The 16,874-nt window shown below is 44.4% G+C and overlaps 1 protein-coding gene across 10 annotated transcripts in view; it reads left to right on the forward strand.

The window, feature by feature from the left end:
* SMOC2 (SPARC related modular calcium binding 2) overlaps window positions 1-16,874 on the forward strand; it is a 1,415,403-nt gene that overhangs the window by 1,202,404 nt on the left and 196,125 nt on the right. For all 10 annotated transcript variants that reach the window (XR_011203762.1, XR_011203761.1, XM_069234975.1 and 7 more), the window contains exon 10: window positions 9,018-9,120. Coding sequence is in view for 8 of the 10 variants with exons in the window: in XM_069234975.1 (XP_069091076.1) it covers window positions 9,018-9,120 (103 nt within the window). In the remaining 2 variants the exon portion in view is untranslated. The remainder of the gene's footprint in view (window positions 1-9,017; window positions 9,121-16,874) is intronic.

Consider the following 16,874-nt stretch of genomic DNA (forward strand, 5'->3'; position numbering starts at 1 on the left):
TTGGCTACTGCACAGTACTACGAAAATAGGGATAAAGATGAGAAGGATAGAGCAGACAAGAAAACTAAAGAATTAAAGACGAAGGTTCTTTTACAACAGGAGTATCCGCCACATGGTGGTCAGAGTAACTATCAGCAACCTCAACAGTTCCAGAGAAACTCGCAAAGGTTCGAGTTTTTTTTCAACCACGTGTTCCTGTAGGTCCCAATCAGTGTTCATATTGTAAAGAAGAGGGTCATTTCAAGTATAGTTGTCCTATTTTGTTACAGCGTACGAATGATGCTTCTGGCGCAAGAGGTCGAGGTGTTCAACAAGCTCCTAGAGGTAGAGGACGTGGAAGTTTCCCCAAGAACACGCGTTCCTTTCCGTCTCAAAACTCAATGAATAGTTTTGACCAGCAACATAACGTGTCTGGTAGAACGGCTCAGTACTATGCTGACGACTACTATGCAGAAGATGAGAATCTGGAAGGTAATAATTGCTAGGACAGCCATAGACGGAGAGAGGGAGTTTTTTTAGTTCCAGTAGATCAGAATGGACCTTATGTTAAGGTGATTACATCAGGTGTGTCGGAGCCTTTTCTGTTGGATACTGGTGCTACAAAGAGTTCTATTATGCACTCAAAACTCCCTGGCGCACCTTTGTCTGGTGAGATGAATGTTTCAGTAGGTTTTTCTGGCGCCCCGGTTAGGAACCTGATTTCTAGTCCTATGTCCCTTTCTGTGAATTGGAAGCACCCCTTATTCTGACGACAGGTTGTGGTGAAAACTTGTTAGGATTGGATTTGTGGAAAAGATTGTATGCAACATTATATTGTTCTCCTTCAGGAGTACAACTTACACTGGGTAGGAAAATGGTCTCTCCAATGTATTTGTCGAAGGATAAACTTCCGACCGAATTGTCGTTTCTTCCTGATATCATTTGGGCTACTGTTCCTAATGATGTGGGTCTTTTGGAAATACCGCCTTATCTTGTGACATTGAAAGCCAATGTTAAATTACCACGCATTCAACAATACAAGATCTCTAGTGAAGGTGAAAAGGCGTTGCTAGCGATCATTTATGATTTAATTGAAAAAGATGTAATTGAAGAGACAAGAGGCAACGTTTGTAATAGTCCTGTTCTGCCTGTTTTGAAACGTACTGACCCCTCTAAGCCACCTGTTTACAGGTTCGTGATTGATCTTAAAGAGGTAAATAAAATAGTTGTGCCACAGTTTCCAGTTGTTCCTGATATCACTGCCATATTAACTATGATTCCAGCTTCCGCCACCTGGTTCTCGGTGATTGAGTTAAAGAATGCTTTCTTCAGCATCCCGATTGCCGAGGAGAGCAGGGATATTTTTGGCTTCAGTTTAGGAGGCCGAAGATTCCGCTTCAAACGCGCTCCTCAAGGCTACTGTGAAAGTCCATCAATATATAGTCAGGCTTTAAAAACACAGCTTGATGCAATTGTTTTACCTGACGGCGCTACCCTTATTCAGTACATTGATGATTTGCTAGTCGCTACAGATACTGAAGAGATTTGTAAAGAAGCCACCTTGTTGTTGTTGCGTCATTTGTCTGATTTACATCACAAAGTGTCCCTTTCAAAACTGCAATATTGTCGACAAGAAGTGACCTACTTAGGTCATCTCTTATCGAAGGAGGGAAGGAAACTGACCTCAGAAAGAATTCAGGCAATTGCAAAATTGAGTGTGCCAAGGACACAGAGAGAAGTACGTGCTTTCTTGGGCATTACATCATACTGCAGACAATGGATACCGAATTTTTCTTTGCTGGCTAAACCTTTGGTAGCATTGACCTATAAAGATACACCGAATCCCGTTCCGTGGTCTGAAGATTGTCAGAAAAGTTTTTCCGAGTTGCGTAATGCATTATGTTCGGCTCCTGTGTTGGGTACCCCCGACTACAGTAAGCCCTTTACACTGTATGTCCATGAGAGAGAGGGTTGTGCATTGTCAGTGCTGACACAGTCTTTTGGAGACAAGCAGCGCCCATGCGCATATTTTTCGTCGACTTTGGATCCGGTAGCTAAAGCATTGCCGAGTTGCTTGAGAGCCACAGCATCAGCAGCTGTTTCTATTCGACAGTCTGCTGGGTTAGTGATGAATAATATGTTGTTTGTGATGGTTCCACATGCAGTGGACACGTTGTTAAACAGGACCAAGACACAGCATTTAACTAGTGCTCGATTGTCAGTTTACGTGTTGACACTGTTAGCGAGTCATGTGCACATAAAGAGGTGCAATACGTTGAATCCAGCCACGTTATTGCCGATTTCAGTAGAGACAGATGATGTTGAACAACATGATTGTTTTCTTAGGACAGAAGAAGAAACAAAAGGGAGAGTAGATCTTAAAGATACTCCTCTTGTAAAGTGTGATGGTACCTTATGGGTGGATGGTTCATGCTTCAACCTTCCGAATGGTGCTACGACTGCAGCATATGCTGTCACAACTTTGCATACGATTGTTGAAGCTGCACGTATACCACATAATTCAGCTCAAGCAGCAGAGCTGATTGCACTTACGAGAGCGTGTGCGTTATCGAAAGGAATGAAAGTGACCATATATACCGACAGCCAGTATGCGTTTGGTGTGGCCCATAGTTTGGGACGATTGTGGAAAGAACGTGGGTTCCTGACTTCGCATGGAATTAAAATTCAGCATGGTCAGTTGGTGAATGAGCTTCTTGAGTCACTGACCTTGCCATTACAAGTTGCGATTGTGAAATGCAGTGCACACAAGAAGGTTACTGATGATGTCGGTCGTGGCAATGCATTTGCTGACGAAATCGCCCAGCAAGTCATGGAGCCCTCACAGAAGCAGGCAGCACCCGCAGAAGTACCGGAACAGGCACTTGGAAGAGGAGTGAACCGGAGTCCACCCGAAGACACAAAAGGGAGTCCCACAACGCCGGAGGACAACTCAGAAGGTTGTGCACTGCAGGTTAGAGTGTCGGGGACCCAGGCTTGGCTGTGCATGAAGGAAATCCTAGAAGAGTGCACAGGAGCCGGAGCAGCTGCAAATCACGCAGCACCCAGCAATGCAGTCTAGCGTTGGGAGGCAAGGACTTACCTCCACCAAACTTGGACTGAAGAGTCACTGGACTGTGGGAGTCACTTGGACAGAGTTGCTGAGTTCCAAGGACCACGCTCGTCATGCTGAGAGGGGACCCAGAGGACCGGTGATGCAGTCTTTTGTTGCCTGCGGTTGCAGGGGGAAGATTCCGTCGACCCACTGGAGATTTCTTCAGAGCTCCTGGTGCAAGAAGGAGGCAGGCTACCCCCAGAGCATGCACCACCAGGAAACAGACGAGAAAGCCAGCAGGATGAAGCGATACAAGGTTGCAGTAGTCATCTTTGCTACTTTGTTGCGGTTTTGCAGGCGTCCTGTGCAGTCAGCGGTCGATCCTGTGGCAGAAGGTGAAGAGAGAAGTGCAGAGGAACTCTGGTGAGCTCTTGCATTTGGTATCTGAAGAATTCCCCAAAGCAGAGACCCTAAATAGCCAGAAAAGGAGGTTTGGCTACCTAGGAAGGAGGATAGGCTAGTAAGAAAGGTAAGAGCCTATCAGAAGGAGTCTCTGACGTCACCTGATGGCACTGGCGACTCAGAGCAGTCCAGTGTGCCAGCAACACCTCTGTTTCCAAGATGGCAGAGGTCTGGAGCACACTGGAGGAGCTCCGGGCACCTCCCCTGGGAGGTGCAGGTCAGGGGAGTGGTCACTCCCCTTTCCTTTGTCCAGTTTCGCGCCAGAGCAGGGCTGGGGGATCCCTGAACCGGTGTTGACTGGCTTATGCAGAGATGGGCACCATCTGTGCCCATCAAAGCATTTCCAGAGGCTGGGAGAGGCTACTCCTCCCCAGCCCTGACACCTTTTTCCAAAGGGAGAGGGTGTAACACCCTCTCTCTGAGGTAGTCCTTTGTTCTGCCTTCCTGGGCCAAGCCTGGCTGGACCCCAGGAGGGCAGAAACCTGTCTGAGGGGTTGGCAGCAGCAGCAGCTGCAGTGAAACCCCGGGAAAGGCAGTTTGGCAGTACCCAGCTCTGTGCTAGAGACTCAGGGGATCATGGAATTGTCTCCCCAATGCCAGAATGGCATTGGGGTGACAATTCCATGATCTTAGATATGTTACATGGCCATGTTCGGAGTTACCATTGTGACGCTATACATAGGTAGTGACCTATGTATGGTGCACGCGTGAAATGGTGTCCCCGCAATCACAAAGTCCGGGGAATTTGCCCTGAACGATGTGGGGGCACCTTGGCTAGTGCCAGGGTGCCCACACACTAAGTAACTTAGCACCCAACCTTCACCAGGTGAAGGTTAGACATATAGGTGACTTATAAGTTACTTATGTGCAGTGTAAAATGACTGTGAAATAATGTGGGCATTATTTCACTCAGGCTGCACTGGCAGGCCTGTGTAAGAATTGTCAGAGCTCCCTATGGGTGGCAAAAGAAATGCTGCAGCCCATAGGGATCTCCTGGAACCCCAATACCCTGGGTACCTCAGTACCATATACTAGGGAATTATAAGGGTGTTCCAGTATGCCAATTTGAATTGGTAAAATTGGTCACTAGCCTGTTAGTGACAATTTGGAAAGCAGAGAGAGCATAACCACTGAGGTTCTGGTTAGCAGAGCCTCAGTGAGACAGTTAGGCATCACACAGGGAACACATACATATAGGCCACAAACTTATGAGCACTGGGGTCCTGGCTAGCAGGGTCCCAGTGACACATAACAAACATACTGAAAACATAGGGTTTTCACTATGAGCACTGGGCCCTGGCTAGCAGGATCCCAGTGAGACAGTGAAAACACCCTGACATATACTCACAAACAGGCCAAAAGTGGGGGTAACAAGGCTAGAAAGAGGCTACTTTCTCACAATGGCCTTGTCCGTCTCCTCCCATGTTCTTTGAGATTTTGTTAGTAGGGAACAGAGTACATTTTCTAGAATATCCTGACTCGTGATGACTTAGTCACGTGATACCTGACCTGACACGGAAGCATCGCGAGTCAGGAGAAGGCAGCCAGCCTTAAAAATAAAACTGCACTTTGTCAACTCCTTGTACCAGCGGAAAGGAGAGGGAAGGAGCAAGCATGGTGTAACTTTGATGTAGGAAGTGCATGTGGTGACACCTGTGGGGCATGTGTATGCTTGAGAGCCACAGATAGTACACTCACACCTGGGGCAGAGCGGCGTATAGAGGCAATGGGCATTTAATTATGATAAACAGTTGATGATGACATGTATGGTGCCTGTGTGTGATGTTTTGGCACTTGGAACAGGGGGCAGGGACCCCAAGAAGACATGTAAGGGAGAATGCTCTTGTTATAGTTAAGTTTTGGTATGATTTTATCTGCATGAGCCTCCCGTAGGTGTCACTCACAGTGATACTGCTCACGAATACCTGATAGTTGTAAGTGTGCCTCTGTATGCTTAATACAAGGTCAAAGGAAGATATAATGCTCATGGTCAGTTATGTAAATGCAATTGAAAAATGTATGGAGTGGTTTGACAAGGGGCCAAATATCGCCTGTGTACTAGAATAACAACTAGACCTAATATGAATCTATGAAAGACACCACAGGCATTTTCAATATGTGCGTCTCTGGGTGGTGCCTGGAGCAATCTGTCCGCTGGGGTCATGTGCCCTGTGTTTTACAGCCCTCTCGATTGCGGAATGTGCAATATGCAAGCTGTCTATCCAGGTGAATGTACTTCAGACAATCTGAGAACTCTTGGATCTGTGTCGCAGTTAACATTTACACCCCCCTTTTTTTTACTTTATGTTTTATTTAATTCAGAGTGTGACAATAAAGGACATCATTCCCCTTCCTTGACCAGGAAGCCGGTATCCCCTAAAGTCTAGGGTAAGGGATATTCTCCATAAGATATTAGTTAGAAGGTCTATAGAATATATGACCATTGAGTATTATTGCTACTAGCATAATATTGCACACAATGCATGCGGGTCGTCCTTGCATGGGTTTTGCCACATATCACGTGTTTTTGCAGTGGCATGTTGTGCAGTATCACTTGTGTGCCCACAATGCATGAGTCTGAGTGTACCTACTTAAGGAGGGTTATAACAAAGTGTTCTTTTGAGTTTTAATAGGTTAATGATTGATTTGGTTCAGCTCAGGTAGGACTCACCTGGATATACTATCTTTAATAGTACAACATTTGGCTTTGTGGCCAATAGTAGGTATTTAGGGATCTTCGGCCCTGAAGAATATCCCAGACCCATTAGGGCTACAGAAAGAGAACAGAAATATGCTGGCTAAACTATTGTGATGGTGTGAGTCCTACTTCTCAATAACCATCCCACTTGCTTTTAGTCTTATGTGTGGTCCCCACATAATACAGGTGGTTCACCTGGGAAATGTAAGGTATTTTTAACTGACTAATCTGGATCCCACTCTTATCCAGTAGTTTTTTTATCTAAGAACTCCCTCCTCCTCTGAGGCTAACAGGAGGTCGAGTCCAGTCTGGAGGTATTGTCCTACCAGGTTGGGGAGAGGTTGCCAATGATGAAGCATGACACTATTATGTGAGTGAGGCTTCCTCTTCCATAGGAATAATCATCCCTGTATTATGCAACTGGACATGAATCTCAGGAAACACCCTAGTTGTGTCTATTACTGCTTGCCCTGGGATAGTAATACTGTAACTTGTATTCTACCTAAAACTGTCACGCTGTTTTGTGATAATTTGATGTCTTAGGAGGACGTGTGGTAACTTGACCTCCTCCTTTCCCTCTGTGTGTTAATATTTGCTCTGTCCAGTCTTCAGGGTCCTTCTCAGATCACTGACAACAGGGCAGTCCTTTTTCTGTTCTTCTTGGGTCCAGAGACTGTTCTGATTTCAGGTTCTGGTGATGCCACTTGTATACCCAGTGCCAGCCTGTGGGTGAGGGGCGTATCTTTGTTTAATCTTAAAACTGGCCCTGGTCAGTCTTTCCCCTGGGATTGGCACAGCTTATCTAGTGAAAAAGGGCAAACAGGTCCTGGTGAGAGCTGCTTCTGCCAGTGACAGTGGAGTTTTATTTTGGAGTCAGGAACAGCTGGGTATAGCTACCAGGCTAACTTTTGAAGTGTAATCAAGGAAAGGGCTTCCTCATCCATCCTGTCATGAAGCCCTTCATCTCTCGACACCCAAGCCCCTTCGTTCGCTATCCGGCACCAGTACATATTTCTCAGTGGGGAGGCATCCTCAGCCCCAGAGCAACTCGCCTCTCATAGAAAGGCTGGAAAATGACAACTTTCTAAAGTTTCTGGCATTTCTAAAATGATAATTTTAAATCTAACTTTATCAAAACAATGAGCTTTTAAATGTAGTTTTCTTAATATGTTTTGTAGCTATCATAATTGTGTGCTCAGCATAAACATTTGTCTTGCAATTATATACCTTCTACCACAAAAAAAACACTCTCTCTTCTAGTGGTAAACAAAAAAACAATCTCTTGCTAGACTTACCAGAAGTGAGACACCATTTTATGTAACAGTTGCTCATTTTGAAAGCATGTATACAAGTTTATAGCACTTTAGTTCAAACAGTATGCAATGTTCTTTTTAAAATATGTTCTCATTCCACACCTAATTTACTTAAGACCAACCGATGATATAATGCATGTTTATGGCACTGCAAATACCACACCCTTTGATTGGTTCAGCAGAGCTTTTATAGAGTATGGCAGGCCAACTCCGTCAATTTTATTCATACATGCGCTGCATTAACTCCCTTAAAGCACTGAAAGCAGTGTTGCAGGAGGGAAGAGGAGTTAAATTGTTTTTCAAGGCAGAGAGAGGCACACCAGGGCCCAGGTTTACTAACAAAAAAAACACACAATGCAGGGGCGGCATGTGAAATAGTTGTGCTGCGTTGCATGAATGGGAGAGAACAGAACTACTACTAAGCAGAAAGCAGAAGTCTACAATGATGTGGCGCTGTTCTGTTCTTTCCCTGCACTGGCACTCTTTTGACTGCCCTTTGCTAATGTATACACCCTTGTGCGATAGTGCAAAGGTGTCTGTATTGTGCATAGGTTTTGTACAGGAAGAGGTGGTGCTGTTCTGTTCTTTCCCTGTACTGGTGCTGTCTTGACTGCTGTGCGCTAATGCCAGACTCCCTTCCAGTAAATAAATAAATAGAAAAAAACTGTAAGAAATGGCCAACTTTGTATGTGTGCTGTACATTGCAGGGAAAACTAGGAGAAATAATAACATCTCTCCTTGTTACACCTGCTGGAGGAGGCAGGATTTTAGCCTAAATCCCTCCCTACATTTTTTTGTGGATACTATGTGCATAAAAAAACATGGGTATTTAAATGGGAACGCCCATGGTTCACCCATGGAATGACCCCTTAAAGCGCAGTGACTCAAGGCAGCGCATTCCACAGCTTTGCATCACTTTTGGCTACAGTCCATCGCAAATCGCGATTTGTGTTGTTTTGTGAAAGCAGCGCTACACTTTACCTCAGGTTTGCATTAAGAAATTAACACAACTCCGACACAAAGTACTTGTAACTTTGCACCTAAACTGTGTTGCATTGTTACAAATCACATTAGTACAAAGATTACTTCTTCCAACTCCTCTCTCAACGGATCAAGAATTTTTAAAATTTTCAGACATCTTATGGGTGTTTTGTCTTCCTTATCTTGTCTTCAGCTTAAGAGTGTCGGCTCTGGAAGGCGTTGATGCTGAAATGACAGTCTTTGTCAATGTAACAGATGAGGCCTAAAACCATATAACCTGACGATTACCTGCCGCTTTTTTATAACGCAGTCAATCAAAAGTCAAAGGAGAACCTTTATTTGTGAACTTTGAAGTCCAAAGAACATGTTTGATTGCTATTCTTGATGATTGTTGATTTAAGCAAAAAAAAAAAACACACATGTTACATCCACTTTTTTATATATAAATGCAACCGTCTTAAAATATTATACATATAAGATGATAATGGAATTTTGTTTTAATAGTTGCTGACAAAATAACTGTTTTTTCTAGGCTGCCCTGGTGGAAAGAAGCACGATTTTTTGACCAGCGTTTTGGATGCACTAACCACAGACATGGTTCAGGCAGTGTCGGATCTATCAGGCACCTCGAGCAGGTATGCTGCCTTTGGTTCATAAACAGACAACCACCTTTTTTCATTGGAAAAATGTGGGTGTACAGTACAGACACTTGATATTGTACTGAGCTTTGAACAGTGTCAACGTCTAATTATCCTACGGGAATTCCCCTTTGCATATCCCCTATGCACCCGTTAATCTTTCAGTGTCAGAATGCTCGTGAAGTTCAAATCTAGTTGTTAGTCAAGTACATCACAAGGAGGGAGTGGGGGTGCTAGTTACTTTAGCAGCATTTTTCAGAAATCTACGCCATGAATCTGTATAAAACGTATTTAAATACAAACAACCGTATTTTATGTGGATAGCTGAGTGGATTACTGCATTTGCACAGAGGTTTATTTGTTGCCACAGTTAACACCATTCAATTCTAATATAGAACAGTGACTGTTAGGAACTGTCATCAAAGAGCTGCATACAAACTGCATAAAATTGTGTTATTTCCCCAGTCTTTGATTCTCTTTTTCTATTGTTGCTAGAAAGAGTTTGTCTGCGTAGATATCCTTTCTTGTTGGTAAAGCCAGCCTTTACCAGATCTTTGAAACAAATGAAATATATGTGAAAGAAGAGCTAAGGGGCATTTTTGCCCATTGGTAGTGAGGGAAACTAAGAAGGAGATCAGGGAGGGGGGGCAACAGCAGTGATTGTCATACTGGGTTCCACCAGCGCTAAAGCCGGCCCTGGCTGAAAGGTAAGAGTAGCCGGTGGCAAGATGGAAAAGAATCACCAGGCATCACCAGGCATGTTGAACAGCACAAGAAGCCCAGAGGGGGCAGGATGAAAAGGAACCACTCGGCAGGCTGAGCTCAGCAGTGACACACCATCTGGCAACTGGCAGTTTACTAGCTACTCAAGTAACAGAAGAAGGATGATTCGACACACAATACCATAAATGCAACATGACGGCCGTGCAAGTAACAAGCTGTGTTCAAGTCTCAAAGTTAGCATTTGTGGGAGAAAGATCAAACTGCCTCACCCCAGTAAAGGTGTCTGAAGTCTTACAAGATTGCAACTTTTTTTGATGATCTAGCTATCCTGAGGCCATCCATCTTGAAGTCACAAAGTATAAGGTGTACTAATATGCAAATGGACAACTTAATAAGGTGACTATCTTAAGGTTCAGGTAAGGTATCCATTTTAAGCTTCATATAAACATATATAAGCCCTTGCCATACACTGCGAATTACCCCAACTATTACATTACTAATGACATCATCTATGACGTCACTGATACTATTACTGTAATATTTGCAGTAAAACCTTTATGAGAAAACTGGGCATGGTGAGGGTGTGAGTTTTAGTTACCCTAGGGCACAAGTGATATTTATTTGAAATAACTCTAAAAAGCTGAATTTGTATGGTGTTATGCATGTAAAATCCGAACCTAACTATAACATCCCTGTAACCTTTGTTTTTTTAGTGAAAATGTATAGGCCGCAGGGCCTGTCTCTCCGGTTGGGAGAATAGCTGAGAGAGGATGTCTGGGTGTGAGAGTGGCTATGAGAGTGTCTGTCTTTGTGTGAGCGGGTCTATGTGGGTGTGAGAGTGTTTGATTGGCTACATTAGATGAAAGATGCATTCACATCCACAAAGGTTTCAGATAATTTTTCAATATGGCATTGCGGAGTAAACACACTTGCTTTGCCCTTGCCAAGCCCAGGAGTTAGGATCATTTGTCCTTTCCAGAAGATGCGCTTCAACTGGGGCCCTGCTATGTTTATATTTGTAAGTACTTCCTGTTGAGGTTTATTTTCTGTGAAATGGGCATCATAGCCAGAATTGAAAGTCACCTGCTCCTTTATCCAACAAGAGTTCACAGTTTTGCACAAAATATCTATCTAACTGGAGTCCTTTCTACTGGTTAGTTAGTAAGTGCTACCTCTTTGGGTGAATGGCCAGTGTGGGGGGGGGCGCTCGTGCCTTCGCCATGCACTGCTAATTAACTCACAAATTATGACACTCAGGACATCTTTGATGACATCATTGATAATAGCAATGTAATATTTGCAGTAAAAGTTTTGACACAAAAACTATGCCTGACGAGGGCGCAAGTTATAGTTACCTTAGGGCACGAGTTATAGTTACTTGAAGTAACCCTAACTATAACTGGTGAATTTCTATGGTTTTGTACATTTAAAATGTGAGCCTAACTATAATGTCCCTGTAACCGTTGTTTTTTGTAAGTGAATTTCTATGATTTTTTAAAGTTCTATTTTGTAACTATAACGCCCCTCTAACCTTTGTTGCTTTTAGTGAATTTCTATGTTTTTTTCTACGTATAGTAATTTTAATTACTATACGGTAATCCAGCCAATGCAGCGCACAGCGGTTGGCCACAGGGCCTGGCCTCCAACCAGGCCCTGAGGCCAACACCCTATTAGCATCCAACTGTGCACGCCCTTCACCCGTGCGCGGGGGAGGTTGCCCACAAAACCTGGCCTGCAGCCAGACCCTGCGGCCAACACTCCCCAACTACCCAAACCTGCACAGCCCTTTTGCCGTTCGGAGCAGGAGTTATCTGTAGATTCTCTGGGTGTGAGAATACATGAGAGAGGGTGTCAGATTGTATGTATGGGTGTGAGGGTGCATACATCTGTGTTTTAGTGGCTGTGTCAGTCTGTGAGCAGGACTGTGAGTGGCTGCATGAGGGTGTCAGTGGTCTGTGAGTAGGTGCATGAGTGTCTGAGTGGGTCTGTGAGTGGGTGCGTTATTGTCTGACTGGGTCTGTAAGTGGATGCATAAGTCTCTATGTGGGTGTCTAAGTGGAATAAATTGATTTAAAGAGAGACAGAAAGAAAGAGAGAGAAATAGTTTTTTAGGCTTTAATATCTCAGATACTTAGAATTAGATATTTTTGTTGGATTTAACAACAAAAAATATTTAATATTTGAGTCTAGCTGGACTTGAACCCCCATAGCACAGTATAAAGGCTTGCGACCTTCACACTGAGCTATGGGGGTTTAACATATACATTTGTATAGCCCTTTATTGGTTTTCAGGGACCACAAGCTTCCCCATGGTCACTAGGTATTTTTTTAAAATATTTAAAAATAAAAATAAAAGACCTTTTCAGGCTATGTGGGACTGTGAGGGAGCCCTACTTTTTTATTTTAATTTATTTTTTTATTTTTTAATACAAAGCCCTTACAGGCTACCTGGCACTCGCAGCGCCAATGCTGCAACAAGCATGGAGTTGCTTTGACAGCATGTGCAGGGGCTAGAAATAAATCATCAGATTTTGACAGCGGGACCTGCTTTAAAGGTCCCGCTGTCAAAACCTGCAGCGCCTCAGTCAAGCCACAGCAAACAGCTATGTCCCGGGGGTGGGAACCCCGGGGACATAGCAGGAGCCGGCCCTCGGGGGTGGCTGTCCCCAAGGCCATCAGTGGCTCCACCTCCAATGGGAACCTACCCCGGGGGTGGTAATCCCCGCAGACCTTTTTTAAACATTTGCCCTAGGCTGTGGTGGTCCCTCGGGTGTGGGGGCCAAGCACCCCCTGCTCCAACTACAGTATTGCTCCGGGGGTGGGGGGTCCCTGCGAGGGGGCACAGACCCCCTCCTGCATTAAAAAAATGAGCCCCAGTGACGGGCCCCAGGGCATCAGGAAGAGGACAAGAGGCCCCCCTTTTTTTAATAAAAAAAAGCCCCTGGACTTGGCCCCTACAGTGGCATTAAACTAACAAAGCGCGCGAGACCGCGCTTCTTTATAAAAAAAATTACGAGTGGATTTGGGGATACACCGCGTCTCTGCTCGTACAATTTTAAAAAATGATTTCAGCCCTGGGGCGTTCGTTTTGGGACCATACCACCAGAGCTAAGAGGTCAAGGTGTTCATACCCTGGCCCCTTTTGATTTTTTATTACTTTTATTTAGGGACTTGGTTGTTGCCGAGTCCCAAAATTGCTGACACCACTTCAATAGCTTCTGTTGTTGAAGTGTTATCAGACAATCAGATCTCAGCATGAGATCATTCGGAGTTGGTAATCCTTCGCGTCGCTAGCTATACAAATTTCTGTTCCCCTTAATATCTCAAAAACTACTGAATGGAAACAAAAAAGCACTCGTTCTGGACCAGGACCTACCTTCCTGCCAAATTTGGTGTAATTCCATCCAGTAGTTTTTGCCTTATCACTATTCAAAATCACTATTGAAAAATGTATGGGGAAAACATGTTTTGGGACTCCCTTTTTTCTCGGCTCCCCTGAACGGATCATCCCGAAACTTTCCAGGCAGCAGCTGAGGAAACTGGCAAATATTTCTAGAAAGTTTCATGAAGATTTGTCAAGTGGCACGAAAGATATGGTCAAGTTAAAAAACTCTTTTTATATAGAAACTAGGTTGTAACTATAACTACCTAGTGACAACCGCCACTAGCTAATACATAAATATAACGCCACTAGGTAGTTATAGTTAGGACCATTTTTTCCATAGATGGATGGTTTTTTGTTTTGCCAATAACTGTGGCACTGTTTAATGAATCTGCACAACATTTTCAAAACTTATACTTTGGTCTGTTCAGCTGCTGTCGGAGTTACCCGTCAAGCTGGGGCGGACAAAAGGGTAGGTCCCAAAACACTTTTTCCAGCTTCTGTGTCAATGGGATTTGTCAATTCTTTGAACACGACTACGGCCAGAACTGCTGAATAGAATTACACCAAATTTGGCAGAAAGCTAGCTCTTGATCCAGAAAGCACACTTTTTGTGATTCAGTGTAAATCCATCTAGTCGTTTGAGAAATATTAAATGGAATAAATTAAATATCTGGGCACACAGATACTTCTTGGATCTCTGCGGAGTGATCTGCGGAGACACAAGTGAAAAGAAGAATGTGACTTCCCTGACAAGTTGCAGCTGTGGTTTTCTTTTATCAGTGAACAGTCCCTGGGGCCAAAACGGGGGCTGCAATGGAGATAAAGGGGTCAGGGTAGAGATGACCCCATGGGTTTTCTGTTATACAATACAAAATTAATTAATTGCTTTAAATAGTCTTAAACATTTTTTTGGGTCATTTGCCAAAATCCTCAGATTTATTCAAGGGGCCAGTGCAGCCCCCGGTGTAAATCTGCGACCAGCTCTGCGGATTTCACGAATTGTTTTAAAAAATACTTACTTTCACACCCACTCTCACATCCAGACACATCCTCTCACACCCACCTTCACAATTAGACGGACATCCTGACACTCAGTCTCACACCGAGGGAGACTCTCTCATGCCCACTCTCACACCAAGAGAGACACTCTCACACCCACCCTCGCACCCAGACAGACACTCTCACACTCACTCTCAGACCCAGACAGACACTCTCACCCACCCTCACAATTAGACAGACACTCTCAGATCCACTCTCACACCATGAGAGACACCCTCACACCCACTCTGGCATCCAGAGAGATTCTTATATCCACTTGCAGACCCAGGGAGACACTCTCACACCCAGTCTCATACCCAGACAGACACTCTCACACCTAGTCTCACACCCAGACAGACACACTCACTCTCACAGCAAGAGAGGCACTCTCACAGCCAGTCAAACTTTCTCACAGTTACTGTCACACCTAGACAGAGACTTCCACACCAAGAAAGACACTCTCACACTCAGACAGACACTCTTAAACTCACTCTCACACCCAGACAAAGCCTCCCACTCTCACACCCAGACAGACACGCTCACACCTACCCTCACAATTAGACAAACACTCTTACATCAACTCTAACACCAAGAGAGACACTCTCACACCCACTCAGACATCCAGACAGACTCTCATATTCATTTTCAGACCAAAAAGAGACACTCTTACACCCAGTCTCACACTCAGACAGACACTCACACCCACTCTCACATCCAGACAGACACTCTCACACTCACTCTCCCACCCAGACCAACACTCTCACATCCACTCTCACACAAAGAGAGACACTCTCACACCTGCTCTGACATCCAGAGAGACTCTTGCATGGGCTTTCACAGCCAGAGAGAAACTTTTACACCCACTCTCACACCCAAACAGACACTTTCACACCCAGTCTCACACCCAGACAGAAACTCTCACACTAGTTTTCCCACCCAGACAGACACTCTCACTTCCACCTTCACATCCAGACAGACACTCTCACAGCGAGAGACACTCTCGCACCCAGACACTCTCACGTCACTGTCACACCCAGATAGACTTTTCCACACTCACTCTCACACCCAGACATTCTCATGCTTCTACACCCAGATAGACACTCTCACACTCACTCCCACACCAAGAGAGACACTTTTACACTCATTCTGACATCCATATCCACTGTTACAACCAGACCGATACTCTCACACCCACTGTTACATCCACATCCACCCTGTCACCCCTGATTCATCTGAAACTGGTATGGAATTGGGCTATCTTTTCAGGAGTGTTGGAAAGGGTAAAGTGTAAAACCCAATCAGAAGATGCACAGCATATAAAATCCATCATTATTGGATATGAAAAAGATATTTTGATAGGTTAGTGATTCTGTAACCTTGAAAAAAAAGTTGAAAAGGTTGCCATTCATGGTTCCATTGCGTGAGAGTGATATACCAGTCTTCTGCTTTGTTTTTGCATACTTTCAGTGAGAGGAAATTCAAACTAGTTCTGAGAGAAAAAAATACACAATCCCAGAGACACTTACCAGGTGTGTATTGTAGATTGTATTTTAATTTATAATGTGTTAATATGAATGGAAAAGAATAGAATATCTATAACAGCTAAAAAAGAATATAAATCATAGATAAGTTATAACAATTTTGAAATGTAGAATAATAAGTAAAAAAAGATCACAGTTCTATTTTAGCACGTAAGACTGTACGCTTAGGCCCATATTTATACTTTATGACGCAAAACTGCGCTAACGCAGTTTTGCGTCAAAAAAATTAGCGCCGGCTAACGCCATTCTGAAGTGCCATGCAGGCGCCGTATTTATTGAATGACGTTAGCCAGCGTTATCCGCCGGCGCCTTCTGGTGTGCGTTAAAAAAAACGACGTACAGCAGGCAGCGCCGGCGTAGGGGAAAATGGAGCTTGGGCGTCAAGAAATGGGGCAAGTCAGGTTGAGGCAATTTTTGCGCCTCAACCCGATTTGCGCCATTTTTTATTCACTCCCAACCCCCATAGAAATGACGCCTGTCTTAGCAAAGACAGGAGTCATGCCCCCTTGCCCAATGGCCATGCCCAGGGGACTTCTGTCCCCTGGGCATGGTCATTGGGCATAGTGGCATGTAGGGGGGCACAAATCAGGCCCCCCTATGCCACAAAAAAAAAAAATATATATACTTATCTGAACTTACCTTAATGTCCCTGGGATGGGTCCCTCCAGCCTTGGGTGTCCTCCTGGAGTGGGCAAGGGTGACAGGGGGGGTCCCAGGGGGCATGGGAGGGCACCTCTGGGCTCCTTCAGAGCCCACAGGTCCCTTAAGTATAAATCCGACGCACATGCCTCGGAGTCGATTTTTTAGACGTGAACGCCTACCTTGCATCTCATTAACGCAAAGTAGGTGTCCACGCTAAAAAATGAAGCTAACTCCATGGACTTTGGCGCTAGACGCGTCTAACGCCAAAGTATAAATATGGAGTTAGTTTTGCGTCGAAATTGCGTTAAAAAAAACGACGCAATTCCGGCGCAAACAGAGTATAAATATGCCCCTGAGTGAGCTCATGGGTAAGCTACAGAGTAGAGGAGTTTACTATTAAGAGGTGAAAGAATTTTTTGTCA

The sequence above is a fragment of the Pleurodeles waltl genome, chromosome 5 (assembly GCF_031143425.1).
Source record: "Pleurodeles waltl isolate 20211129_DDA chromosome 5, aPleWal1.hap1.20221129, whole genome shotgun sequence".
Lineage (NCBI taxonomy): Eukaryota > Metazoa > Chordata > Amphibia > Caudata > Salamandridae > Pleurodeles > Pleurodeles waltl.